At 56.4% G+C, this 20657-nt stretch overlaps 3 protein-coding genes across 9 annotated transcripts; all 3 read left to right on the top strand.

Moving 5' to 3' along the window:
- Positions 1–54: 54 nt before the first annotated feature.
- Positions 55–3306, top strand: LOC147040506 (uncharacterized). 4 transcript variants are annotated; one of them, XM_085902062.1, is made up of 9 exons: positions 55–632; positions 966–1080; positions 1235–1402; positions 1471–1545; positions 1613–2102; positions 2191–2308; positions 2405–2539; positions 2801–2912; positions 3038–3306. In XM_085902062.1, exons 2-8 carry the CDS (start codon positions 1029–1031, stop codon positions 2897–2899), a joined length of 1137 nt encoding a protein of 378 aa, XP_085758188.1. In that variant the 5' UTR covers positions 55–632; positions 966–1028; the 3' UTR covers positions 2900–2912; positions 3038–3306. The 4 variants fall into 4 exon arrangements, with proteins under 4 accessions (XP_085758188.1, XP_085758186.1, XP_085758190.1 ...); XM_085902064.1 differs by lacking the exon at positions 55–632 and having other exon boundaries at positions 648–1080; positions 1613–1888; positions 1976–2102; XM_085902060.1 differs by lacking the exon at positions 55–632 and having other exon boundaries at positions 645–1080.
- Positions 3307–3428: 122 nt separating this feature from the next.
- Positions 3429–17878, top strand: LOC147040507 (filamin-C-like). Of its 4 annotated transcripts, XM_085902034.1 has the most exons (48): positions 3429–4154; positions 5090–5338; positions 5407–5504; positions 5573–5723; positions 5860–5978; positions 6044–6121; positions 6243–6405; positions 6483–6683; positions 6812–6931; positions 7198–7335; positions 7414–7540; positions 7616–7752; positions 7840–8033; positions 8113–8226; positions 8305–8448; positions 8534–8657; positions 8732–8892; positions 8966–9056; positions 9144–9304; positions 9367–9484; positions 9560–9822; positions 9979–10576; positions 10674–10850; positions 10915–11077; positions 11146–11306; positions 11380–11547; positions 11614–11737; positions 11793–11949; positions 12030–12146; positions 12484–12673; positions 12749–12772; positions 12878–13125; positions 13464–13563; positions 13622–13762; positions 13839–13967; positions 14029–14202; positions 14265–14426; positions 14497–14700; positions 14766–14918; positions 15060–15182; positions 15251–15490; positions 15560–15961; positions 16022–16137; positions 16286–16418; positions 16486–16662; positions 16735–16953; positions 17018–17224; positions 17491–17878. In XM_085902034.1, exons 1-48 carry the CDS (start codon positions 3791–3793, stop codon positions 17676–17678), a joined length of 8310 nt encoding a protein of 2769 aa, XP_085758160.1. In that variant the 5' UTR covers positions 3429–3790; the 3' UTR covers positions 17679–17878. The 4 variants fall into 4 exon arrangements, with proteins under 4 accessions (XP_085758160.1, XP_085758158.1, XP_085758161.1 ...); XM_085902032.1 differs by lacking the exon at positions 12030–12146; XM_085902035.1 differs by lacking the exons at positions 6812–6931; positions 12030–12146 and adding an exon at positions 13287–13311 and having other exon boundaries at positions 12878–13173; positions 13432–13563.
- A 358-nt stretch (positions 17879–18236) lies between these two features.
- Positions 18237–20443, top strand: slc35e3 (solute carrier family 35 member E3). Its single transcript, XM_085901822.1, has 7 exons — positions 18237–18494; positions 18825–19266; positions 19355–19465; positions 19552–19710; positions 19803–19885; positions 20054–20138; positions 20259–20443. The coding sequence occupies exons 2-7, from the start codon at positions 18859–18861 to the stop codon at positions 20358–20360; spliced, it is 948 nt and encodes a 315-aa protein (XP_085757948.1). The 5' UTR covers positions 18237–18494; positions 18825–18858; the 3' UTR covers positions 20361–20443.
- The last annotated feature ends 214 nt before the right edge of the window (positions 20444–20657 follow it).

A 20657-nucleotide genomic window follows, 5' to 3' on the forward strand; every position in this document is an offset into this window, starting at 1 on the left:
GAGAAAATGTCAGTTTGACCAGAATTATAGCTAACAAAAATTCTGAAACATAAGCAGTGATTTACTTGTATTGGAGCATAATTTGTGGTTTGTTCTGAAAGATCGCATAGTCGACCGATTTGCATTTACGCCACAAGGCGGAGGTAGTGAGCAAAGTATGAGAAGAATAATGCTGGCGGGACGTATAGCGTTGTCATGAACTTCAAACAAAGAAAATGTCGTTATGGAGACGTTTTTGTTGTTGTTGTTGTTGAAGTTTCGTTTCATTGAGTGCAATGCGCCATAAATGTACGCTGCGATTGTAATTCGTTTGTTCGGTATGTGCAGCAGTTTCCGCAGGTGACGTCTTCGCAAACGTAGTAAATATGCGACAGCGATGACGTATTGAATAACGCGCCCGTCCGAGTTGAGCTCCCTGACCTATAAACAAAGAGTCATTCACTAGTTTTTATACAGTATAATGTGAGTACAAAAGCAGTTAAATCGTTATATGTGATCATATTACGCTGGTTGAGTCGTCGGCAAAGAGTTAATGATGACGTCAGGGATGGTGTGACGTCTCGTCGGCGTCACTTCGATGATGATGACGATGATGACGATGATGAAGAGGAGCTGCAGCACCAAGTCCGCAGGTAAAATCATTCATCGTCACGTCATGCTACCATCATATTTACATCATATGCTAATAGATGACGAGCATGTTAAAGGTCGTTCACGTCTCCATGGCAACCAGCACATCAACAGTGCACGTCGGAGAACAACTCGCTGACGTCACTGCTGATGTGAACTTGAGCACAAGAGTACATTATTCTGAGTGGTTGTTCTCATCAGGCTCTATCAATCCCTGTTGACAATGCACCAGAATGCCAGAAAGGCAGGCTGTACCCGGGATCCAATGTCAAATCGTGGAATGGCCGTCAGTATTCATCACTGCTAATAAACATGTACTTGATGACGGCGGCTAGGCCGATGATGCGGATCAAGTCTTCAGGATAGCAACCTGTCCGTGGCTTGAGGAGCCTTCAAACATGGACGGACTGCGGCTACCCCCCCTCATCGAGGAGGTCCTGGACTCTTGCGGTCAGTGGAAGCAAATTGCACCAAAAACAAATCAGTTGTGTGTGTGTGAGAGAGATCATTCCAGTCATCTTTATGAGAGCAGTCTGTCTGTCTGTCTGTCTGTCTGTCCGTCCGTCCTTCATTTCAAAATGTCTTTCGACTCAATGTTTCCCAGGCCAGCTGAAGGACGACACGTGTGAGAAGACGGAAGATGAATTTGACGAGGACGATGAAGAGATGGGCGTGGACGAGCTCCGCGTTCGGATGGTGGAGCTGCTCGTGGTGCTGGAGGAGACGCGGCAAGATTCACAGAGGCACCGGGAGAACTTTGTGGAAATGCGCAGTGAGAGGCTTTAATGGACGGTTGCTATTCACATTTCTTCCTGATGTTCTTATCGATGTTTTTGTCAGCCATGTTGGAGGATGAGCGATTGGCTCGGGCCCACCAGGCGGAAACGTTCGGCAGACAAATGGAAGCTCTCAAAGGTACCGGCTATCCTAAAGCACTTTGGTTGGTTCCGATTGCTCTAACCTCGGTCCCGACCGCTCCCAGTGGAGCTGGCGGGCGTCCGGCGGGAACTTGCCATAGCGCGGCAGGAGAAGCAGAGCGAGCTGGAGGAGGCCCAGGCGGAGCTGTGCCGGGCTGAGGAGGAGACACTGGCGCTGCAGGAAGCCAGCGAGGAGGCGGCGGCCGAGCGGGAGAACGACATCGCTTGCCTGCAGGAGGAGCTGTGTCGCATCCGGGCCCAGCTGCAGCGCGACGCGGCAGGCCGGCACGAGGCCGAGGTCGCCGCCCTCGGGTCGGAGAGCGACGGAGAGGATCGCTACGGTAGCCGACAGCACTGGCCCGTCAGGAGTCCTGTACTAGATCGATTATTGGTGTCGATGGCAAGAATGATTGTCATGTCACCTGAAGGTGGAGACGCAGCAGGCCTGGAGGAGGAGTTTGCCTCTCTGAGCCGCCAGCGTCTTCTGCTAAGGAACGCCAACCGAGAGCTGAGCTGCAAAGTGAAACAAGAAGAGCAAGAGCGGCCGGCCTGGGTGTGAGCACCCCGCTGGAAAAGCACGCAGCCGTCGGCAACTGGCAATCGCAACCGAAGCTCTTGGTTGTTTGTTTTTTTTTTGTGCCAGGACGCAGGACGACGCCTACGTCGGTGTGTTCCGCCCCCCTGTCAGTCTTCCAGACGTCCAAGAACTTGAGGTGCAGGTGCAGCGAGCCCAGGACGCCGGGCTCCGGGCGCAGAGCGAGGTAGAGTCCGTCCGTCCGTCCGTCCGTCGGTCATCACAACGCCAGGCGCTCCGCTCGTAACGGAGGCGCGTTTACGCGTCGCTCCGTTTGCTTCAGTGCGAGCACGTGAAGCGTTCGCTGGGCTCGCTGCAGCGTCTCCATGACGACAGCCGGCAGGAGTGCGCCGCCCTGGAGGAAGAGCTGTGTCTCTGCAAGGCGGAACTGCGGCGGCTGCAGGGCGAGAGGGCGCAGGTGAGGAGGGCTCGCTTGTTCGGGAAGTGGCATGCAAACTTGAAATGAATGACACCAAATCTTTTTGAATGAATTAAACAAATGAATTGAATGAAAAATTTGTAAAAGACATAAGGTAGAGCAAGAAAAAACCCCACCTCCTTCTCCCGTGTGATGTCGCCACCTCCTCACCACCTGTCACCCGATCGGCCCTGGCCTCCCTCCTCTCGACGTGTCACACACGGCCGCTTCCTTGCTTCATTCCTTGTGTGTCGTTCTCAGCGTGGCCGCGTCGAGCCCCCCCTCGCGTCGGCCCCCCTGCTAGGCGTCATTGTCATAGTGGCCTTGATGTGGTGCTGGTGGGAGGAGCTGGCGTCCTAGAAAACGGGAGAAGGTACGGCCTGAGAACCGCTGGTCGGGTCGTACGCGTGCGTCACTTCCTGTCGTTGCCCGTAAAAGGCCGTCACCGCTCGCTTTCGCTGCCGCCGCCGACGCTGTTCTCTCCTTGCTGACTTTCAGGATGATGCGGGAGCTTGGAACCTTGTGCCGCTTGTGGTGGCGGTGGCGGCCGTCTTGGTTGCGGTGGTCCCCAGTTTGAATCGAGCTTGACGGGAAGCGACATCACGGCTAAAAACCTAGAATTTAGCCGCCCGCAGTGACAAGGTAGCCTTAATGTCGCATGTTTCGAGGTCACTCACCATTGTTTACCGCTTTTGCTCACTGCCTGTGAAGCGAATAGCTAGCCCCTGCTTCTCTCGTGTAAGAAGCCAATAAATATACAACACTGATCACACTCGTGCGTCCATTTTTGAGTTTCTACCCTTAGGAGGGTTGAGGTGGGTGAGTTTGGGTGGAGCTCAGCTGAATTTGGATGAGGGCCGGGGTTCAGCCTGGAGTGGTCGCCGCTTTCTGACAGACAACATCCTCGGCTCTGAAGATTGCAGCCTGATCACGAGTCGACCAAAGTGGAAGAAAATGTCAGCCGATGACATCGCAACTCACAGAGCGTGTCCCCCCCCCGAGCATGAACTCTAAAAATAGAAGGGGGCCAGCCCCACCCACTGGGTTCCCCCCACCCCCGTCCAATGGGCTGGCGGCTGGCGATCAGGCTGCGCGTTATTATGGTCAGACAGAAACATTCCAGGGAGTCCTGCACACGGAGGCGCACGCTCGCTCGCTCCCTCCCTCCCTCCCTTCACGGCGGAAGCTCACCCCGTGCCACTTTAGCGCTGATTTGGCGCGCCGTTCGGGCGGCCGACCGCCGGCACCACCATGATGCCACAGCGGCACCTCCACGACTTGGCGCCGGACGGGGAAGCGGAAGACGAGGGCGAAGCCGAGGAGATGCCGGCCACGGAGAAGGACCTGGCCGAAGACGCTCCCTGGAAGAAGATCCAGCAGAACACGTTCACCAGGTGGTGCAACGAGCATCTCAAGTGCGTCCACAAGCGCATGTTGGACCTGCAGAAGGACCTGGCGGATGGCCTGAAGCTCATCGCGCTACTGGAGGTCCTGAGCCAAAAGAACATGTACCGCAAGTACCACGCCAGGCCTAATTTCCGCCAGATGAAGCTGGAGAACGTGTCGGTAGCGCTGGAGTTCCTGGAGCGACAACACATCCGCCTGGTGTCCATCGGTGAGTGAACGAACGAACGTCAAGGAGGGCTGACGGCATGTTAAAAATGTCTTTCAAAACCTAAGCTGACTCCCTAACAGGGAGGAGGGGCCTCTGTTTTTTGGGGGCGTCCTGATTGACACGGCGACAGCTGAGTTCTGCCGTCCGTCCGACCCAAAATAGAAGCACGCCAGCCACTCTTTTAAGCTTTACGCTAGCTATCTAGCATGTGCCGCAACCATCGCAATATGGTTTTCTTTCTCAAGTCCATGGAGTATCGACTTCTTCTCCTCGAGATCCACCCTAAGGGCCAAATAATAACACTCGGTGGTTAATGAGGGAATTCTTAGAAGGTCTGGGCAACCACACGCCCCACGGCGTCTTCACTTGGTCTTTTGAAACAACTGAGAACACTTTACCGCACTTTAGCGTCAGCTGTGGTTTTATAGCCGACAGGTGGCTGTCTAATCATACCAACCAATAGTTGAATGGCCCAATGATGCCAGGACCGTCACGCTATTCTCTGCTCACGCCACTGACCTTTGACCTGTGAAGTTACGCTCCGCGACTTGGGTCACGGGCTGATGCTTGTTCAGAGTCAAAAGTGGGTCTGGGCCTCGCTGTGGCAGTGAAATGATGAGTCTGTCTTGCGGGGGTCAGCGGGGTGCCAACAAGCCTAACAAATAGTTTCCCTGTGTGCTCATTTGTCCCACATCCTGCTCGCGGAACACTTTGCCTCCGACATCACGCGTGATCGGCCTGTTGCCGTGGGTAACCCGAGCTGATGTGGAACAAAGCGGTCTTTTGAAGAAGAAGAATTCTTTAGCTTCGCAATGGAGCGGAAAAAAAAAGGCAACAGGAAGTGAGGCGTTCCAATCCGCTCGCCGTCTTGTCATCAGAGGCACGCCGGCACTTGCTGTTTACTGACACCCCGTTCTTCTAATGACGCTCCCCAGACTCCAAAGCCATCGTGGACGGGAATCTGAAGCTGATCCTAGGTCTGATCTGGACGCTAATCCTGCACTACTCCATCTCCATGCCCATGTGGGAGGATGAGGACGACGAGGACGCCAAGAAGCTGACGCCCAAGCAACGTCTTCTGGGCTGGATCCAGAATAAGGTGCCCCAAGTGCCGATCACCAACTTTCACCGCGACTGGAGGGATGGCAAGGCCCTGGGAGCTCTGGTGGACAACTGTGCCCCAGGTAAGACGCTGACACAGGGACAGGAAGTAGATGTTTGCTGCTCCTTCAAAGCATCGGCTGCTCTTTAGGCCTCTGCCCAGACTGGGAAACCTGGGATCCGAGTCAGCCGGTGGAGAACGCCAGAGAGGCCATGCAACAGGCGGACGACTGGTTGGGCGTGCCTCAGGTAACCTTCCGTGTTGTTGTTCCGTGTGTCTTTTTCCTCCACATTTTCCAATGTGGCCTTCCGCACAGGTCATCGCGCCAGAGGAAATCGTGGACCCCAACGTGGACGAGCACTCTGTGATGACCTACCTGTCGCAGTTTCCCAAAGCCAAACTGAAGCCAGGTGCCCCCTTGAGGGCAAAAACTCTGCATCCCAAGAGGGCAAAAGCCTTTGGGCCAGGTGGGCAGTACAAAAGAACTCCAAAGCGAGACAGAGCTTTCTAGGACCGTGAGAAAATGAGGCACTGCGACTCCAAACAGGATGAAAAGGAAAGCAAAATGTCTCTCCTCCCTCCCTCCCTCCCTCCCGGCCACAGGCATTGAACCTCACGGGAACGTGGTTCTCAAACCGGCAGACTTTCTGGTGGAAACGGTGGAGGCCGGGCTGGGCGAGGTTTTGGTTTACGTGGAGGATTCGGAAGGGCACACAGAGGAGGTGGGCACAGCAGAGCGACCGACTCGCTTCAAGGGAAATCAGCGTGGACAACATCTTTCTTTCAGGCCCGAGTGATCCCAAACAACGACAAGAAGCGAACCTACTCAGTAGTCTACTTGCCCAAAGTGGAGGGGCTCCATCAAGTAATTCCACCAGGCCTCCATCCATCCATCCATCCATCCATCCATCCATCCATCCATCCATCCATCCATCCATCCATCCATCCATCCAGCTGCTAACTTGCTTCCTTCTATCCCATCCCAGGTAAAGGTTCTGTTTGCGGGCCAGGACATCGACCGCAGCCCCTTCACGGTCCACGTCTCCAAAGCCATGGGGGACCCGAGCCGAGTGCAGGCCCGCGGCCCGGGGCTGCAGCACGTGGGCAACGTGGCCAGCAAGCCTACCTACTTTGACATCTACATAGCAGGTTGCCATAGCTGTTCCCCTAATACCTCTGCCTGTGCTTCCTTGCATATGGCCCCCTTAATGTGTGCCCGCCATTAGGCGCCGGCGCCGGTGACGTGGGCGTGACCATCGTGGATTCAAATGGTCGCAGGGACACGGTGGAAGTGGTTCTGGAGAACAAAGGCGACAGCATCTTCCGATGCACCTATGTACCCGTTGTGGAGGGACCGCACACAGTCTATGTCACTTTTGCTGGACAGCAGATTCCCAGCAGCCCCTTCTCCGTCCTTATTGGCCAAGGTACGCCTTTGAACCCAGAAGACGTTCGACTCTTGATCACGTGACTCGGACGGACATACTATTTGACTGGCGGACTGACGTCCCATCGTAAGCCTCGGACGCGTGACACTTGCTCCTCCCTTTGTCAGTTCCACGGAGCGTGTCGCCCCCGGTGCCTGCAGGGTCTCCGGTTCAGATTGTACCTCAGTCAGTATGCACCCCCCCGAGGAGAGCCCCACCTCCAACGCCACCAAAACCCAGGCGAACAAGTTAGTAGAGGCAGGCCTCGGGCTCGCGACTGGCGCCCGTCTGCTCCGCCCACATTGGCCCGAGCGGCTTCTCCCTCTTCGCCAGCGAGCGCGTTTGCGTGCGGAATGCTGCGCCGCACGCCTCTCGGCAACATCTCCCATCTGGCGGCTCATGCTGTTTGCTTTCTCTGGATTCTTTGATTTCTTCTCTTTATCATGACTAACAAACAGATTTGATCTGATCTGACCGCCTCCCCCTTCCCTTTCTCAATGGTCGGTCCACGCAGCCTGCAACCCGAACGCCTGCAGGGCGTCTGGCCGAGGTCTGCAGCCCAAAGGTCTGAGGGCGAAGGAAGTTGCTGACTTCAAAGTGGACACCCGAGGCGCTGGAACCGGCGAGCTCCGGGTAGCGGTGAAAGGACCGAGTGAGAACCTTGGCTCCGCAATCACCTCTCTGAAGGCTTGGCTTGGCTGCCATTAAGCACTGCACTTGCTCACTGTAGAGGGAGCGGAGGAGCCCGCCAAGGCGGCGGAGGTGGACGGCGGCCGCTTCGAGTGTAACTACTACCCTGTGGCGACAGGAAGTTACATCATCACCATCACCTGGGGGGGTCACAGCATCCCGCGCAGGTGGATCCATCGCCGGCGGGTCGCCAACAACAATGTGTGGACTCTTTTTCAAATTCTTTGTGTCGGCGCCCTCAGTCCCTTTGAAGTCTACGTGAGCGAGGAGGCGGGCCCTCAGAAGGTGCGGGCCTGGGGTCCCGGTCTGGAGACGGGTATGGTGGGAAAGAGCGCCGACTTTGTGGTGGAGGCCATCGGGACAGAGGTGGGGACGCTAGGTACGTCCTCATACCTCAGCCTGGCCAAGAGGAAGAAGGAAGGCATGGATGGCTGAGTGAGAAAGACGCGTTCTTTTTTGGGTTCAGGCTTCTCCATCGAGGGACCGTCTCAAGCCAAGATCGAGTGCGATGACAAAGGCGACGGCTCTTGCGACGTCAGGTACTGGCCCAGCGAGCCCGGCGACTACGCCGTCCATGTCATTTGTGACGACGAGGACGTGAAGGACAGCCCCTTCGTAGCGCACGTCCTGCCCGCCGCCGTGGACCTTCACCCAGAAAAGGTGACAGACAGCCACCGGCCGGCGGCCTCCGTTCCGCCGAGGTTTCGGGCGGCTCAAGCCACCGTTGGCTCTTCCCCAGGTGAGGTGTTATGGACCGGGCCTGGAACCTGTCGGCTGCATCGTCAACAAACCGGCCGATTTCACCGTCGATGTCGGAGGAGCCGGCAGAGGCCAGTTGAGGCTCTACGCTCAGGTGAGGACTTGCTCCGTTGAAGCCTTGGCCCGGAAGGAGAATTGCCATTGAAATTGCAATTGAACTTTGCCCCCGCAGGACGCTGAAGGTTGCCCCATCGATGTCGAGATCAGGGACAATGGCGACCAGAGCTTCTTGTGCGCTTACACCCCCACCAAACCCATCAAGCACACCGTCGTCGTGACGTGGGCTGAGGTCAACGTTCCAAACAGTCCCTTCAGGGTAACGTCGTCGCCTCCAAGAAAGGGAATTGTAAAGTTTTCGGACCTCCTGAGCGCACGCACCGGTACCATGTGTTTGTGAGCAGGTGAGCATCGGAGAGGGCAGCCATCCGCACAAGGTGAAGGTTTTGGGTCCCGGCGTAGAGAGAAGCGGACTGAAGGCCACCGAGCCCACCTACTTCACCGTGGACTGCGGCGAGGCGGGACAAGGTGAGCCGCCGCCGCCGCCGCTTCATCGTCCTTTCTTCCGGGTCTCGGCTGAGCTCGCCGCTCCCTCCCACCAGGGGACGTCAGCATCGGCATCAAGTGCGCACCGGGTGCGGTCGGGCCCGCCGAGGCCGGCATCGACTTCGACATCATCAAGAACGACAACGACACGTTCACGGTCAAGTACACGCCGCCGGCCCCGGGCCGCTACACCGTCATGGTGCTGTTTGCCGACCAGGTGAGATGGCCAAAAGGGTAACAAAAAGAAAGCACCTTAGCAACTGAAATGACCTCTTTCCTTGTCGAACCAGGAAATTCCAATCAGCCCCTTCAGGATCAAAGTGGATCCTTCTCACGATGCTGCCAAAGTCAAAGCAGAAGGACCCGGACTCAACAAATTGGGTCAGCTAATATGAAGGGCACTTGAGGAATATTGATGTTTTTCCGGAACGCTAGCGTTGACCGCTCGGATGCGTTCTTCCGGCCAAGGCGTCGAAGCGGGAAAGCCGACGCACTTCACCATCTACGCCAAAGGAGCTGGCAAAGCTCAGCCCGAGGTCCACTTTGGAGGCGCCGATCAAGCGCCAGACTTTGAGATCATCGACAACCACGACTACTCGTATACGGTCCGCTACACCGCCAACGAGCAGGTGAGTTTGGCCGGCGCCGGCGCTGCGAACGTGTCTGTCGCCTTGTTGTCGTCGTCCTCCAGGGAACTTTGGCCATCGCTGTCCTCCACGGGGGGGACGCCATTCCCAAAAGTCCCTTTCACGTCAAAGTGGCTCCACCTCTGGATCTCAGCAAGGTCCGAGTTCACGGCCTGGAGAACAGTCAGTAAAGCGTTTTGTAGACAAAGGTAGCGCTTTGCCGCCGCAGTGTCAAATCACGTCTTTTGTGTCGATCAGAGGCGGAGGTCGGAAAAGATCAGGAGTTCAGCATCGGTACTTCGGGTGCCGGCGGCCGGGGCCGAGTGGACGTGAAGATCGTTTCGCCGTCTCGCCGAGCCGTTCCGTACAAGCTGGAGTCCGCTGCGGGCGAGCACATTCATTCGGTCAGCTACACTCCGTCGGAAGAGGGGCTGTACACGGTGGAAATCAGCTACGACGAAAACCCCGTCCCGGGAGGTCCGTTGTCGGTGGAGGCCATCTTAGCCCCCGATCCCTCCAAGGTGAGTTTCTCCTCCTCCTCCTCCTCCTCCTCCTCCTCCTCCTCCTCCTCCTCCTCCTCCTCCTCCTCCTCCTCCTCTTTTGGAAGATGTCGCTCGTGTGGGTCGCAGCAGGAGCCTGCCTGCCTGCCTACCTGCCTTTGCTGCTCTCTCTCGCAGGTGCGAGCCTACGGTCCAGGTCTGGAGGCAGGCCTGGTGGGCAAAGCGGCCCCCTTTGCCATCGATACAAAGGGAGCGGGCAGCGGCGGTTTAGGCCTGACGGTGGAGGGTCCCTGCGAGGCCAAGATCGAATGCCAGGACAACGGCGACGGCTCCTGCTCCGTGTCCTACTTGCCCACCGAGCCGGGCGAGTACAACATCAACATCCTGTTTGCCGAGCAGCACGTCCCGGGCTCCCCCTTCAAGGCCGCCGTCCGCCCGGCCTTCGACCCCAGCAGGGTGACGGCCCGCGGGCCCGCTTTGGAGCGGGGGAAAGCCCACGAGGCCGGCTCCTTCCTGGTGGACTGCTCTCAAGCCGGAGAGGCGGAGCTCACCGTGGAGATCGTTTCCCAGTCGGGCTCCAAAGCTGAAGTTCACGTGGAGAACAACCGGGACGGAACCTACTCAATCACCTACATCCCGCAGTCTCACGGCGTGCACACCCTCACCATCAAGTACGGAGGACACCTGGTGCCAAAGTTTCCCGCACGTCTGCAAGTGGACGCGGCCCTTGACCTCAGCGGCGTCAAGGTTTACGGACCCGGCGTGGAAGCCAGGGGTGAGAGAGAGAGAGAGAGAGAGTGCCAATTCTCGCCGACTTTTGAAGCGGACCTTTTTTTTGTCTTCTTGTCCCTGTTCTCCTTCCTGCTGACTAGGAGTCCTGAGAGAAGTCACCACACACTTCACGGTGGATGTCAGAAGTATTTACCGGAGCGCCGGCGGCGGCCATGTCAAAGCCTACATTTCGAATCCGTCGGGCGCCAGCACAGACGCCTACGTGACGGACAAGGCCGACGGCACGTACGGCGTGGAGTACACGCCTTTCGAGGACGGTCAGTGACAAATTCTCCCGCTCATTGGACTCCTATTCCGAATGGAACGCAAACGTCTGGGCAGGTTGGCACGTCATCGAGGTGATGTTGGACGGCGATCCCCTCCCAAATAGTCCGTTCAGGGTGTCCGTGAGCGAGGGTTGCGATCCCAGTCGAGTCCGAGCCTACGGGCCGGGCCTGGAAGAGGCTTTGGTGAACAATCGCAACCCTTTTACGGTGGAGACCAGGTAAGCAGACTCCGAGCTTTCGCAAAGTACACACGATGTCCAACTCTTTACGTGTCCGTCTTCTTCAGGGGTGCCGGCACCGGGGGTCTGGGCCTGGCCATCGAGGGTCCGTCGGAGGCGAAGATGTCCTGCAAGGACAACAAAGATGGCAGCTGTAGCGTGGAGTACATTCCCTTCACTTGTGGAGACTATGACGTCAACATCACCTTTGGGGGGCTTCCCATTCCAGGTGCCGCCGTCAGACCGACCGACCGACCGCCCGCTTCTTTGAAGAGAACTGAACTCACCGCGCCTCATTTCAGGAAGTCCATTTCGAGTCCCAGCGCGAGAGGTGGTGGACCCCAGCAAAGTGCGCTGCTCCGGACCCGGGCTTGGAAGCGCCGTCCGTGCTCATGTCTTTCAGACCTTTACAGTCGACAGCAGCAAGGCCGGCGTAGCCCCCTTGGAGGTCCAGATCTTTGGGCCGACAGGTGACGAATGAATGTGGAGTTGAGTTTGGTAATCGTGTCTTGAAGATGAGCTCGTGGCTCGCGCAGGTGCCACCGAGCCCGTCGGCGTTTTGGACAACGGTGACGGGACGCACACGGTCAATTACACCCCCAGCAGCGACGGCGCCCACACTATCTGCGTCAAATACGCCCAGCAGGAGGTTCCTCAAAGGTGAGGAACGCTCGCGTCGGTCACCACTTGATCCATGATTGTGGAAACCTTTCAGTCCATTCAAGATCAAGACCCTGCCGGCTCACGATGCCAGCAAGGTCCGGGCCAGCGGTCCCGGTCTGAATTCATCCGGCGTTCCCGCCAGTCTCCCAGTGGAGTTCACCATCGACGCCAGAGATGCCGGCGAGGGACTGCTGACGGTTCAGATCCTGGTGAGCGGCGGAGGCGGCGCCGAGCATCCGCACGCGAGCAATGACCCTGTCGGTGTGACCTCCTGTGCCGCCGGCTGCAGGCTCCTGACGGCTGCGAGCACCAGGCTGCCGTCTTTGTGCAGGACTGGCACACGCATGTCTGGGAATCTCTTATAGCCAAGAGAACCATCCCGTTCTCCATTTTTAAGAGAGCCTGTGTAAGGGCAAGAGCACCGTTCCTTTGCCTTCCACCATCTCATCCTGTCTGCCTTCAGCTAACTTTCTCCATTTGTCTTCAACGTAACGTAATCTTCTTCACCTTGCTGCCACCACTGGTCTCAAACGGGAGTGCTGAGAACTGCTTGACTTTAGGAGCAAAGCAAAGTGGCCTTCTTCCCCCTTTTGGCTGTTCTCCACTTCTGGTTGTTATTTTCTCGCTCTGAGCAGCAGACAAAAGCTTGAATGTTTGGGCAGTTTGCAGACCTGTGGTGGGAAGCGCACACACACACACAAACACACACTTTGATTTTTCTGACCCCTCGGACGTGTCTTCAGGATCCCGAGGCCAAGCCCAAGAAGGCCAACATCAGGGACAACCGCGACGGGACCTACACGGTGTCCTACGTCCCGGACGCGGCGGGCCGCTACACCATCACCATCAAGTATGGCGGCGACCAGATACCCTACTCGCCGTACCGCATCCACGCTGCGCCCAGCGGCGATGCCAGCAAGTGTCTAGTCACAGGTCAGGCGGGCCCTTCCTCCCGTTCCCTGTCCTTTATTCCTTTTTGGTCCTAAGAGGCATCTCCTTTTCTTCTAGTGTCAATCGGAGGACACGGACCAGGTGAGCGTTCCCTCTTGCGTTGTCAAGACGGCGCTAGCTCGCGGCCGAGCTTGCTCGTCATTCTGAGCCGTGTCCGAGAGTTGTTGATCTGCGCCCGTGTGCCAGGGTCCGGCGTGGGTCCCGCCATCCACATCGGAGAGGAGACGGTGATCACGGTGGATGCCAAGGCTGCCGGCAAAGGCAAGGTCACCTGTAAGGTGTCCACACCCGACGGGGCAGAACTGGACGTGGACGTGGTGGAAAATGCAGACGGCACATTTGACATTTACTACACGGCGCCCCAACCCGGGAAGTACGTCATCACCATCCGCTTTGGAGGAGAGCACATTCCCAACAGTCCCTTCCACGTACTGGTGAGCTCACCATCCTGCCTGCGGCAGGCGTGCTCGCTCGCTCGCTCGGTCGCTCGCTCGCTCACTCACTCACTCACTCACTCACTCGCTCGCTCGCTCGCTCGCTCGCTCGCTCGCTCGCTCGCTCACTCACTCACTCACTCACCCACCTTTGGAAGCAGCTTCCTCTTGAACAACCTCACCTCTGTTGTTATAAGGCTTGTCTTCTTCCCATCAGGCAAGCGGTGAGGAGCTTCTTACTAACAAGCCGCGCCTCTCTTGTGCATGACTGGCCGGCCGCTAAAGTGGCTCCATTGTGCCGACCAGATGTCCACAGTTGTTTGACTCCGCCCCTCCAGGCGACCGACGACCCGAGCGTCCCCGCCGACGGGACGGAGGCCGCTCTCCGGCCCTTCTGCTTGGTCATTCCCTTCACCGTCCAGACGGGAGAAATCACGGGTGAGCCCGCTTTGAGACTCTCCGGCGAGCGGAACGGCGCTGACGCCGTGTCGCGCAGGTGAAGTGCGAATGTCGTCCGGTCGCACGGCCCGCCCGCACATCGCAGACAACAAAGACGGCACCGTCACCGTCAAGTACTCGCCGATTGAGCGGGGCCTGCACGAGATGGACATCAAGTACAACGGCCAGCACATCCCAGGTAGCTCGCTCAGAAGCAGTCGATCAGACAACAACTTGAAAGGAGAAAGAAAGAAATCCCCCACTCGTCCCCGCAGGAAGTCCGCTTCAGTTCTTCGTGGATGCCATTAATAGCGGTCACGTGACGGCGTACGGCCCCGGCTTGAGCCACGGCGTGGTCGGCTCACCGGCGACCTTCACCATCGCCACCAAGGACGCCGGAGAAGGTAAGACGGCGGCCAAACCTTTATTCGACGCGGATGAAGAAGTGTCGTCGGACTTCCGCAGGCGGTTTGTCGCTGGCAGTGGAAGGACCGTCCAAAGCCGAGATCAGCTGCAAGGACAACAAAGACGGCACCTGCGCCGTGTCCTACTTGCCCACCGTGCCCGGCGACTACGTCATCATTGTCAAGTTTGACGACAAGCACATTGCCGGCAGCCCGTTTGGCGCCAAGATCACCGGTAGGTACGCGCGGGGGCGCCTCTTTGGCCCGCTTCTGAAGCTCGAGAGTGGCTGTGTCCAGGCGATGACCCTCACGCCACGTCTCAGCTCAACGTCGGCACGGCGACAGACGTCTCCTTGAGGATCATGGAGACGGACCTGGCCAGTCTGACGGCGACCATTCGAGCACCGTCGGGAAGCCGAGAGGCGTGCCTGCTCAAGAGACTTCCCAACAGACACATTGGTGCAACGGCGGCGAAAACCTCCACTCATTAGCCGACAACCTCCACTCATCAAAGACTTGCTTTCTGCAGGCATCTCCTTCACGCCAAAGGAAGTCGGCGAGCACGTGGTGAGCGTGAAGAAGGGCGGCGCGCACGTGACCAACAGCCCCTTTAAGATCACGGTGGCGCAGTCGGAGATCGGCGATGCCGGCAAGGTGAAAGTGTTCGGGGCGGGGCTGCTGGAGGGCCGCACCTCGGAGGTGGCCCACTTCATCGTCGACACCAGGACCGCCGGTGTGTTGAGATGCGCCCGCTTGGCGCCCGCAACGGCGGCTAAGCGGATGCGTACCTCGCCGCAGGTTACGGCGGTCTCGGTCTGTCCATCGAGGGTCCCAGCAAGGTGGACATCAACTGCGAGGACGTGGAGGACGGCACGTGTCGCGTCACTTACTGTCCCAGCGAGCCTGGCAACTACATCATCAACATCAAGTTTGCCGACCAGCACGTCTCCGGTGCGCGTTTGAGCTCGGGAGCCGCGGCGGCGGCGGCGGCGGCGGCGGCGGCGGCGGCGGCGGCGTGCTCTGTTTTTGATGAGTCGTGTGCTTCGGCGCCGCGCTCTGTTTTTGATGAGTCGTGTGCTTCGGCGGCCACAGGAAGTCCTTTCACCGTCAAAGTGTTTGGCGAGGGCAGGATGAAGGAGACCATCACCAGGAAGCGCCAGGCACCCGCCATCGCCACCGTGGGAGGCACTTGTGATCTCAACCTGAAGATCCCAGGTGCTCTTTTATTGTTTCGACTCGACACTATCACATCCTATCTGGCTGCTCTCGCCTGTGATCCGCAGGCAATTGGTTCCAGATGGTTTCGGCGCAGGAGCGGGTGACGCGCACCTTCACGCGTAGCAGCCACACGTACACGCGCACCGAACGCACCGAGATCAGCAAGACGCGTGGCGGCGAGACCAAGCGAGAGGTCCGCGTGGAGGAGAGCACGCAGGTCGGAGACCCCTTTCGGGACGTCTTTGGAGACTTCGTGGGGCGGGAGAGTCTGAGCGGCTTTGGCGGAAAGTCTCCACCGCATGACGGTACGTGGGGGTCGCTTCTTCAACCCCAACACGGCCTCCGCCCGGTCCTCTGAGGTTTCCCTCCCTCAGGCGAGCACCAGGAGATGGCGGCTCAGGTGACGAGTCCGGGCGGCAAGTGCGAGGAGGCCGAGATCATCCGCGGCGAGGACAGCACGTACAGCGTCCGCTTCGTACCGCAGGAGATGGGCGCGCACGTCGTGGACGTCAAATACCGTGGCCAACACGTTCCCGGGAGCCCCTTCCAGTTCACCGTGGGGCCTCTGGGAGAGGGCGGGGCCCACAAGGTGCGGGCGGGCGGCACGGGGCTAGAGCGAGCCGTGGCCGGCGTTCCGGCCGAGTTCAGCATCTGGACCAGGGAGGCGGGAGCGGGCGGGCTCTCCATTGCGGTGGAGGGGCCCAGCAAGGCCGAAATTGCCTTTGAGGACCGCAAGGACGGTTCCTGCGGTGTCTCCTACGTGGTCCAGGAGCCAGGTGAGAGCCGGCCGCGAGCACAAATCTTCCCGAGTCGCTCATCTGCTTCTCTCCCGCCAGGAGACTACGAGGTCTCCATCAAGTTCAACGACGAGCATGTCCCGGACTCCCCCTTCACGGTCGCCGTGGCCAGCTTGTCTGACGGCGCCCGCCGCCTCACCATCACCAGCCTTCAGGTGGGATCCGTAGTTTGGATCGGCATTTTCCGGTTCAGCCCAGCCCAGCTGGAGGCAAAGCCCAACTTTTGTGCCACTCGGAAGCATCTCGGCCCACGTTGTTTGCAAGACGACGGTCTTTAGCGCGGGGCCGGTGTCTTTCCTCCAGGACTCCGGACTGAAGGTGAACCAAGAAGCCTCGTTCGCAGTGCGGCTGAACGGAGCTCGCGGTGTCATTGACGCCAAAATGAATGCGCCTTCCGGAGCCACGGAGGAATGTTTGATCAGCCAGCTGGATGGCGGTAAGAAGTCTGACCGTGCCTGTAGAATCTGTTCCGATCCCAAAAATGAGCGTGTCTCTCTCTGCAGATCAGTACGCCATTAGCTTCGTACCCAAAGAGAACGGCGTCCACTCCATTGAGGTCCGCTTCGGTGGCAGCCACGTGCCCGGAAGCCCTTTCAAGATTCGCGTGGGGGAGCCCGGTCAGACGGGAGACCCCAGCAAGGTGTCGGCTTCCGGGTCGGGCCTGGAAAGCGGGACCACGGGTGAGTCGACTCATCACTTGGCTTAAAAGCCTGTCCCACTGGAGTCTGCTTGGTGCGGTGCGTCTCTTGTAGGGGTGGCGTCAGAGTTCACGGTGAACACGTCTAACGCCGGCGATGGAGCTCTGTCTGTGACCATTGACGGACCCTCCAAAGTCCAGATGAGCTGCCAGGAATGTGCAGAAGGCTACCTGGTGTCCTACACCCCCATGGCTCCCGGGAGCTACCTGATCTCCGTCAAGTATGCGGGAGCCAAGCATATTGTTGGCAGTCCCTTCAAGGCCAAAGTCGCTGGTAGGCCAGACATCTTCACACCACTTCACTCCAATTGTCCTCATTGTGTCGTTTGCATCCTCAGGCCCGAGCTTATGCGGAGGTCCCGGTCTTCACGAGACCTCGTCTGTTCTGGTGGAAACCGTCACCAAGTCGTCTGGAATGGCCGGGGCTTTTGCTTCCTTGCCCAAATTCTCCTCAGATGCCAGCGAGGTGGTCTCCAGGGGGGCCGGCCTGTCCAAAGCCTTTGTGGGCCAGAAGAACTCCTTCATGGTGGATTGCAGCAAAGCAGGTGAGTGTCTGGTCCCGATGCTACTAATTGTATCCCGATGATCCTTTTTGCCTCAATCTTTGAGTGCTCTATTGTCCTAAAAGAGTTTCACGAGATAGGCAAAAAAGAAGAGGCCCTTGAAATGAGCCCTGTGGAACTCGAGGGGCACCAAATCATTGGAGCACACCAAGAGTGCACTTTGGGTTGATTTTCAGACTCTAGTAGACACATTTTTGAACGTCTTTTCCATGAGCAGTAGCGCTTGATGGTCTTTGATGTGTTTTCAGGAAGCAACATGTTAATGGTGGGGGTCCACGGTCCCAGGGCCCCGTGCGAGGAGGTCTACGTGAAACACGCGGGCCACAGGATGTACAATGTGACGTACACAGTGAAAGAAGCAGGAAACTACATCCTCATGGTCAAGTGGGGCGACGCCCACATCCCCGGGAGTCCCTTCCACGTCACTGTACCATGAAAGTTGCTCTTCTTTAGACAAACAGTTTGGTCGGTGGATAAAACGGTATTTTTTATTATTATTTTTTTTTTTAATCAACTTTTGTTTTCTCCACAAAGGTCTTGACAGACAGACAGGAAGTAACAAAGAAAGTCTTATTGTGGCTTTGTGAACACTATGATCGTTTGATAAATTTCATAAAAATAATAAGTATTGATCATTATAATAATCATCATAATAATAAAGGTTTGTACTTGTACTTGTTTGGATGTGTCGGTTTGGGCTGTGTACTTTTTTTCTCTCTCTACAAATATAACAACTTCCATCCATTTTCTGAACCGCTTTGGCGTGCTGGAGCCTATCTATGACAACTTTGAAGTAGGAAAAAATAATGCAAGGAAAATGGACAAGATGAAATCATGTAAAAAAAAAAAAAGAACCCACTAATAACTACCTTACTCATCTAGAGCGCGTCAAAAATGAAAACGGAATTGATGTACTACGTACTGTGCTGCAACCAATTCCCCCTTTATACCGCTAGGCAGCGGTAATGTACCTTAACGTTATTTGCCAACAACCATTAATCACTGAGCGAAGAAGACAAACCCGGAAATGGGAGACAGAGCAGTCTTTCTTGTCCAAATTGAAATCTGGTCCCCAAGGTCCAACTTTCCGTGAGCTCGGGAGTCGAGCTAGACTGATTCAAAAGTTCCCAGTGGTTTGGAGCTGGATCAGGGCTTTTGGGTTTCAGCGACACGGGAAAAAAGACGTGAAACTTTCATTACGTTTGGTCCACTGATGAGCAGTGGAGCAGAAGCCTTCAGATGAAGTTCCCAGGTAAGATCACCCCCCGCCGAAAAAAAATAAAAAAACCTGGTTGCGTGGCAGGATCTTGGGTCATTGACTTAACATTTAACTTGCTTGAGGTCACTTCATTGCTTCCAAGAGTTTTTTTCTTTTAGGTTTGTGGCTGATGAGAGACATTGACATCGCAGTCAGATGTGCAAATTTATGAACCAGAGCGGCTTAGCTGCCAGACAATAATAAATACTGAAAAAAACGTGTGTCAGATCAGATCATTAGAATTCCCCCTTCTAATTGTTTGCGTGGTGGAATTGAGTTTTGGAGAATGGCAAAGAATTCCCCCTTCTCATTGTTTGCGTGCAGTTTGAGCGTGTCGTGGCCAAACCTCAAGCGCGTCATGGATGCCAAGAAGCTGGTGGCCCCGTCGGCCAACCGGCGGCACATCGCGGCCGGCCTGCTGACCAACCTGCTGTCGTCCATCTGCATCGTGTTCGTCAACAAGTGGATCTACGTGCGCTACGGCTTCCCCAACATGACGCTCACCCTGGTGCACTTTGCCGTCACCTGGCTGGGCTTGTTTGCGTGCCAGAAGATGGACGTTTTCTCCCCCAAGAGCCTGCCGCTGCGCAAGATCGTGTGGCTGGCGCTGAGCTTCTGCGGCTTCGTGGCCTTCACCAACCTGTCGCTACAGAACAACTCCATCGGCACGTACCAGCTGGCCAAGGCCATGACCACGCCCGTCATCATCCTCATCCAGACGGCCTACTACAAGAAGAGCTTCTCCAACAAGATTAAGCTCACGCTGGTCAGCTCTTTTTCTGCGTGGAATCAAAAATCCGTGTTTGTCGAGGAAGCCATTCGGAGTGTCTCTTTTGTTTTGATATCCTCGGCAGATCCCGATAACCATTGGTGTGACGTTGAACTCGTACTACGACGTGCGCTTCAACATGCTGGGGACCATTTTTGCCACCTTGGGTGTTCTGGTGACATCACTCTACCAAGTGGTGAGTGGTTTCTTTCCGTTTTTGAAGCTACTATCTCTACTCACTTGAGTCTTTCCTGACGCTATGCCTGCTTGTGTGTCTTTTAGTGGGTGGGAACAAAACAGCACGAGCTCCAAGTCAACTCCATGCAGCTTCTGTACTACCAGGCTCCCCTATCGTCGGGCTTCCTGATGACCATCATCCCCTTCTTTGAGCCGCTCACGGGCGACGGAGGAATATTTGGACCGTGGTCCCTCCCCGCTCTGGTTGGCTTGAGGGCAGGCAGGGGGGGGGGCAATGTCTGACCTCCTCAGGGCTCCGCATTGAACTTGGGCCTCGTTGGGCTCTTGTTTTCCAGATGACTGTGTTATTCTCCGGGGTGGTGGCGTTCCTGGTCAACCTGTCCATCTACTGGATTATCGGAAACACCTCGGCTGTTACGTATCCTTCTTGTTCGGACGTGTCCGAGTTGTGCTTGAGATGAGACGAAATATTTGCCACATTGGGTTTCTACGGCGCTCGACTAGATTTGCTCGACGAATAAAGAGAATCGGTGTCACTCGGAATTAGTATGTCCTCTCCGGTTTCCCTTGACTCCAAACTTTCCAGCTACAACATGTTTGGCCATTTTAAATTCTGCATCACCCTCATAGGAGGATACGTGCTCTTCCAAGACCCTCTGTCACTCAACCAGGTAAGTGTTTTGGAATCATTCCTTGACTGATTCAAGAAAAGACAAACGAAGGAGTGTTTTGAACAAATGAAATAGCACTGCATTTGCTTGCCGCCGACTGACCGTGTGGGTCCCTCGCAGGCTTTGGGGATCCTTTGTACTCTGGTGGGAATCTTGTCGTACACTCACATCAAGCTGGCCGAACAAGAGGAGGGAAAAAGTCGCCTGGCTCAGAGGCCGTGACGGGGGATACGATAAGGGATGTTTTTTTAAATATGAATCTTTATTTTATGATGTGTTTTTGTAAGTAAAGACTCAGATCCCGATATGTGGCATTTCTCCCGTGGTACACACACACACACACACACACACACCTGAAAAAGTGGCCAAAATGATGCGTTATTTACACAAAAACATGATCTCCTTACTTGTCTTATCCATGTCAGTGAAATATAGTGACGGGTTGAACAATTACATGCGCTTCCACCGGATGACAGAAGGTACAATCAACCTGTGTTTGCAGCTATGGGAGCAAGCTCT

This window comes from Syngnathus leptorhynchus, chromosome 21, assembly GCF_054491065.1.
Source record: "Syngnathus leptorhynchus isolate UIUO chromosome 21, UIUO_Slep, whole genome shotgun sequence".
NCBI classification, from domain to species: Eukaryota; Metazoa; Chordata; class Actinopteri; order Syngnathiformes; family Syngnathidae; genus Syngnathus; species Syngnathus leptorhynchus.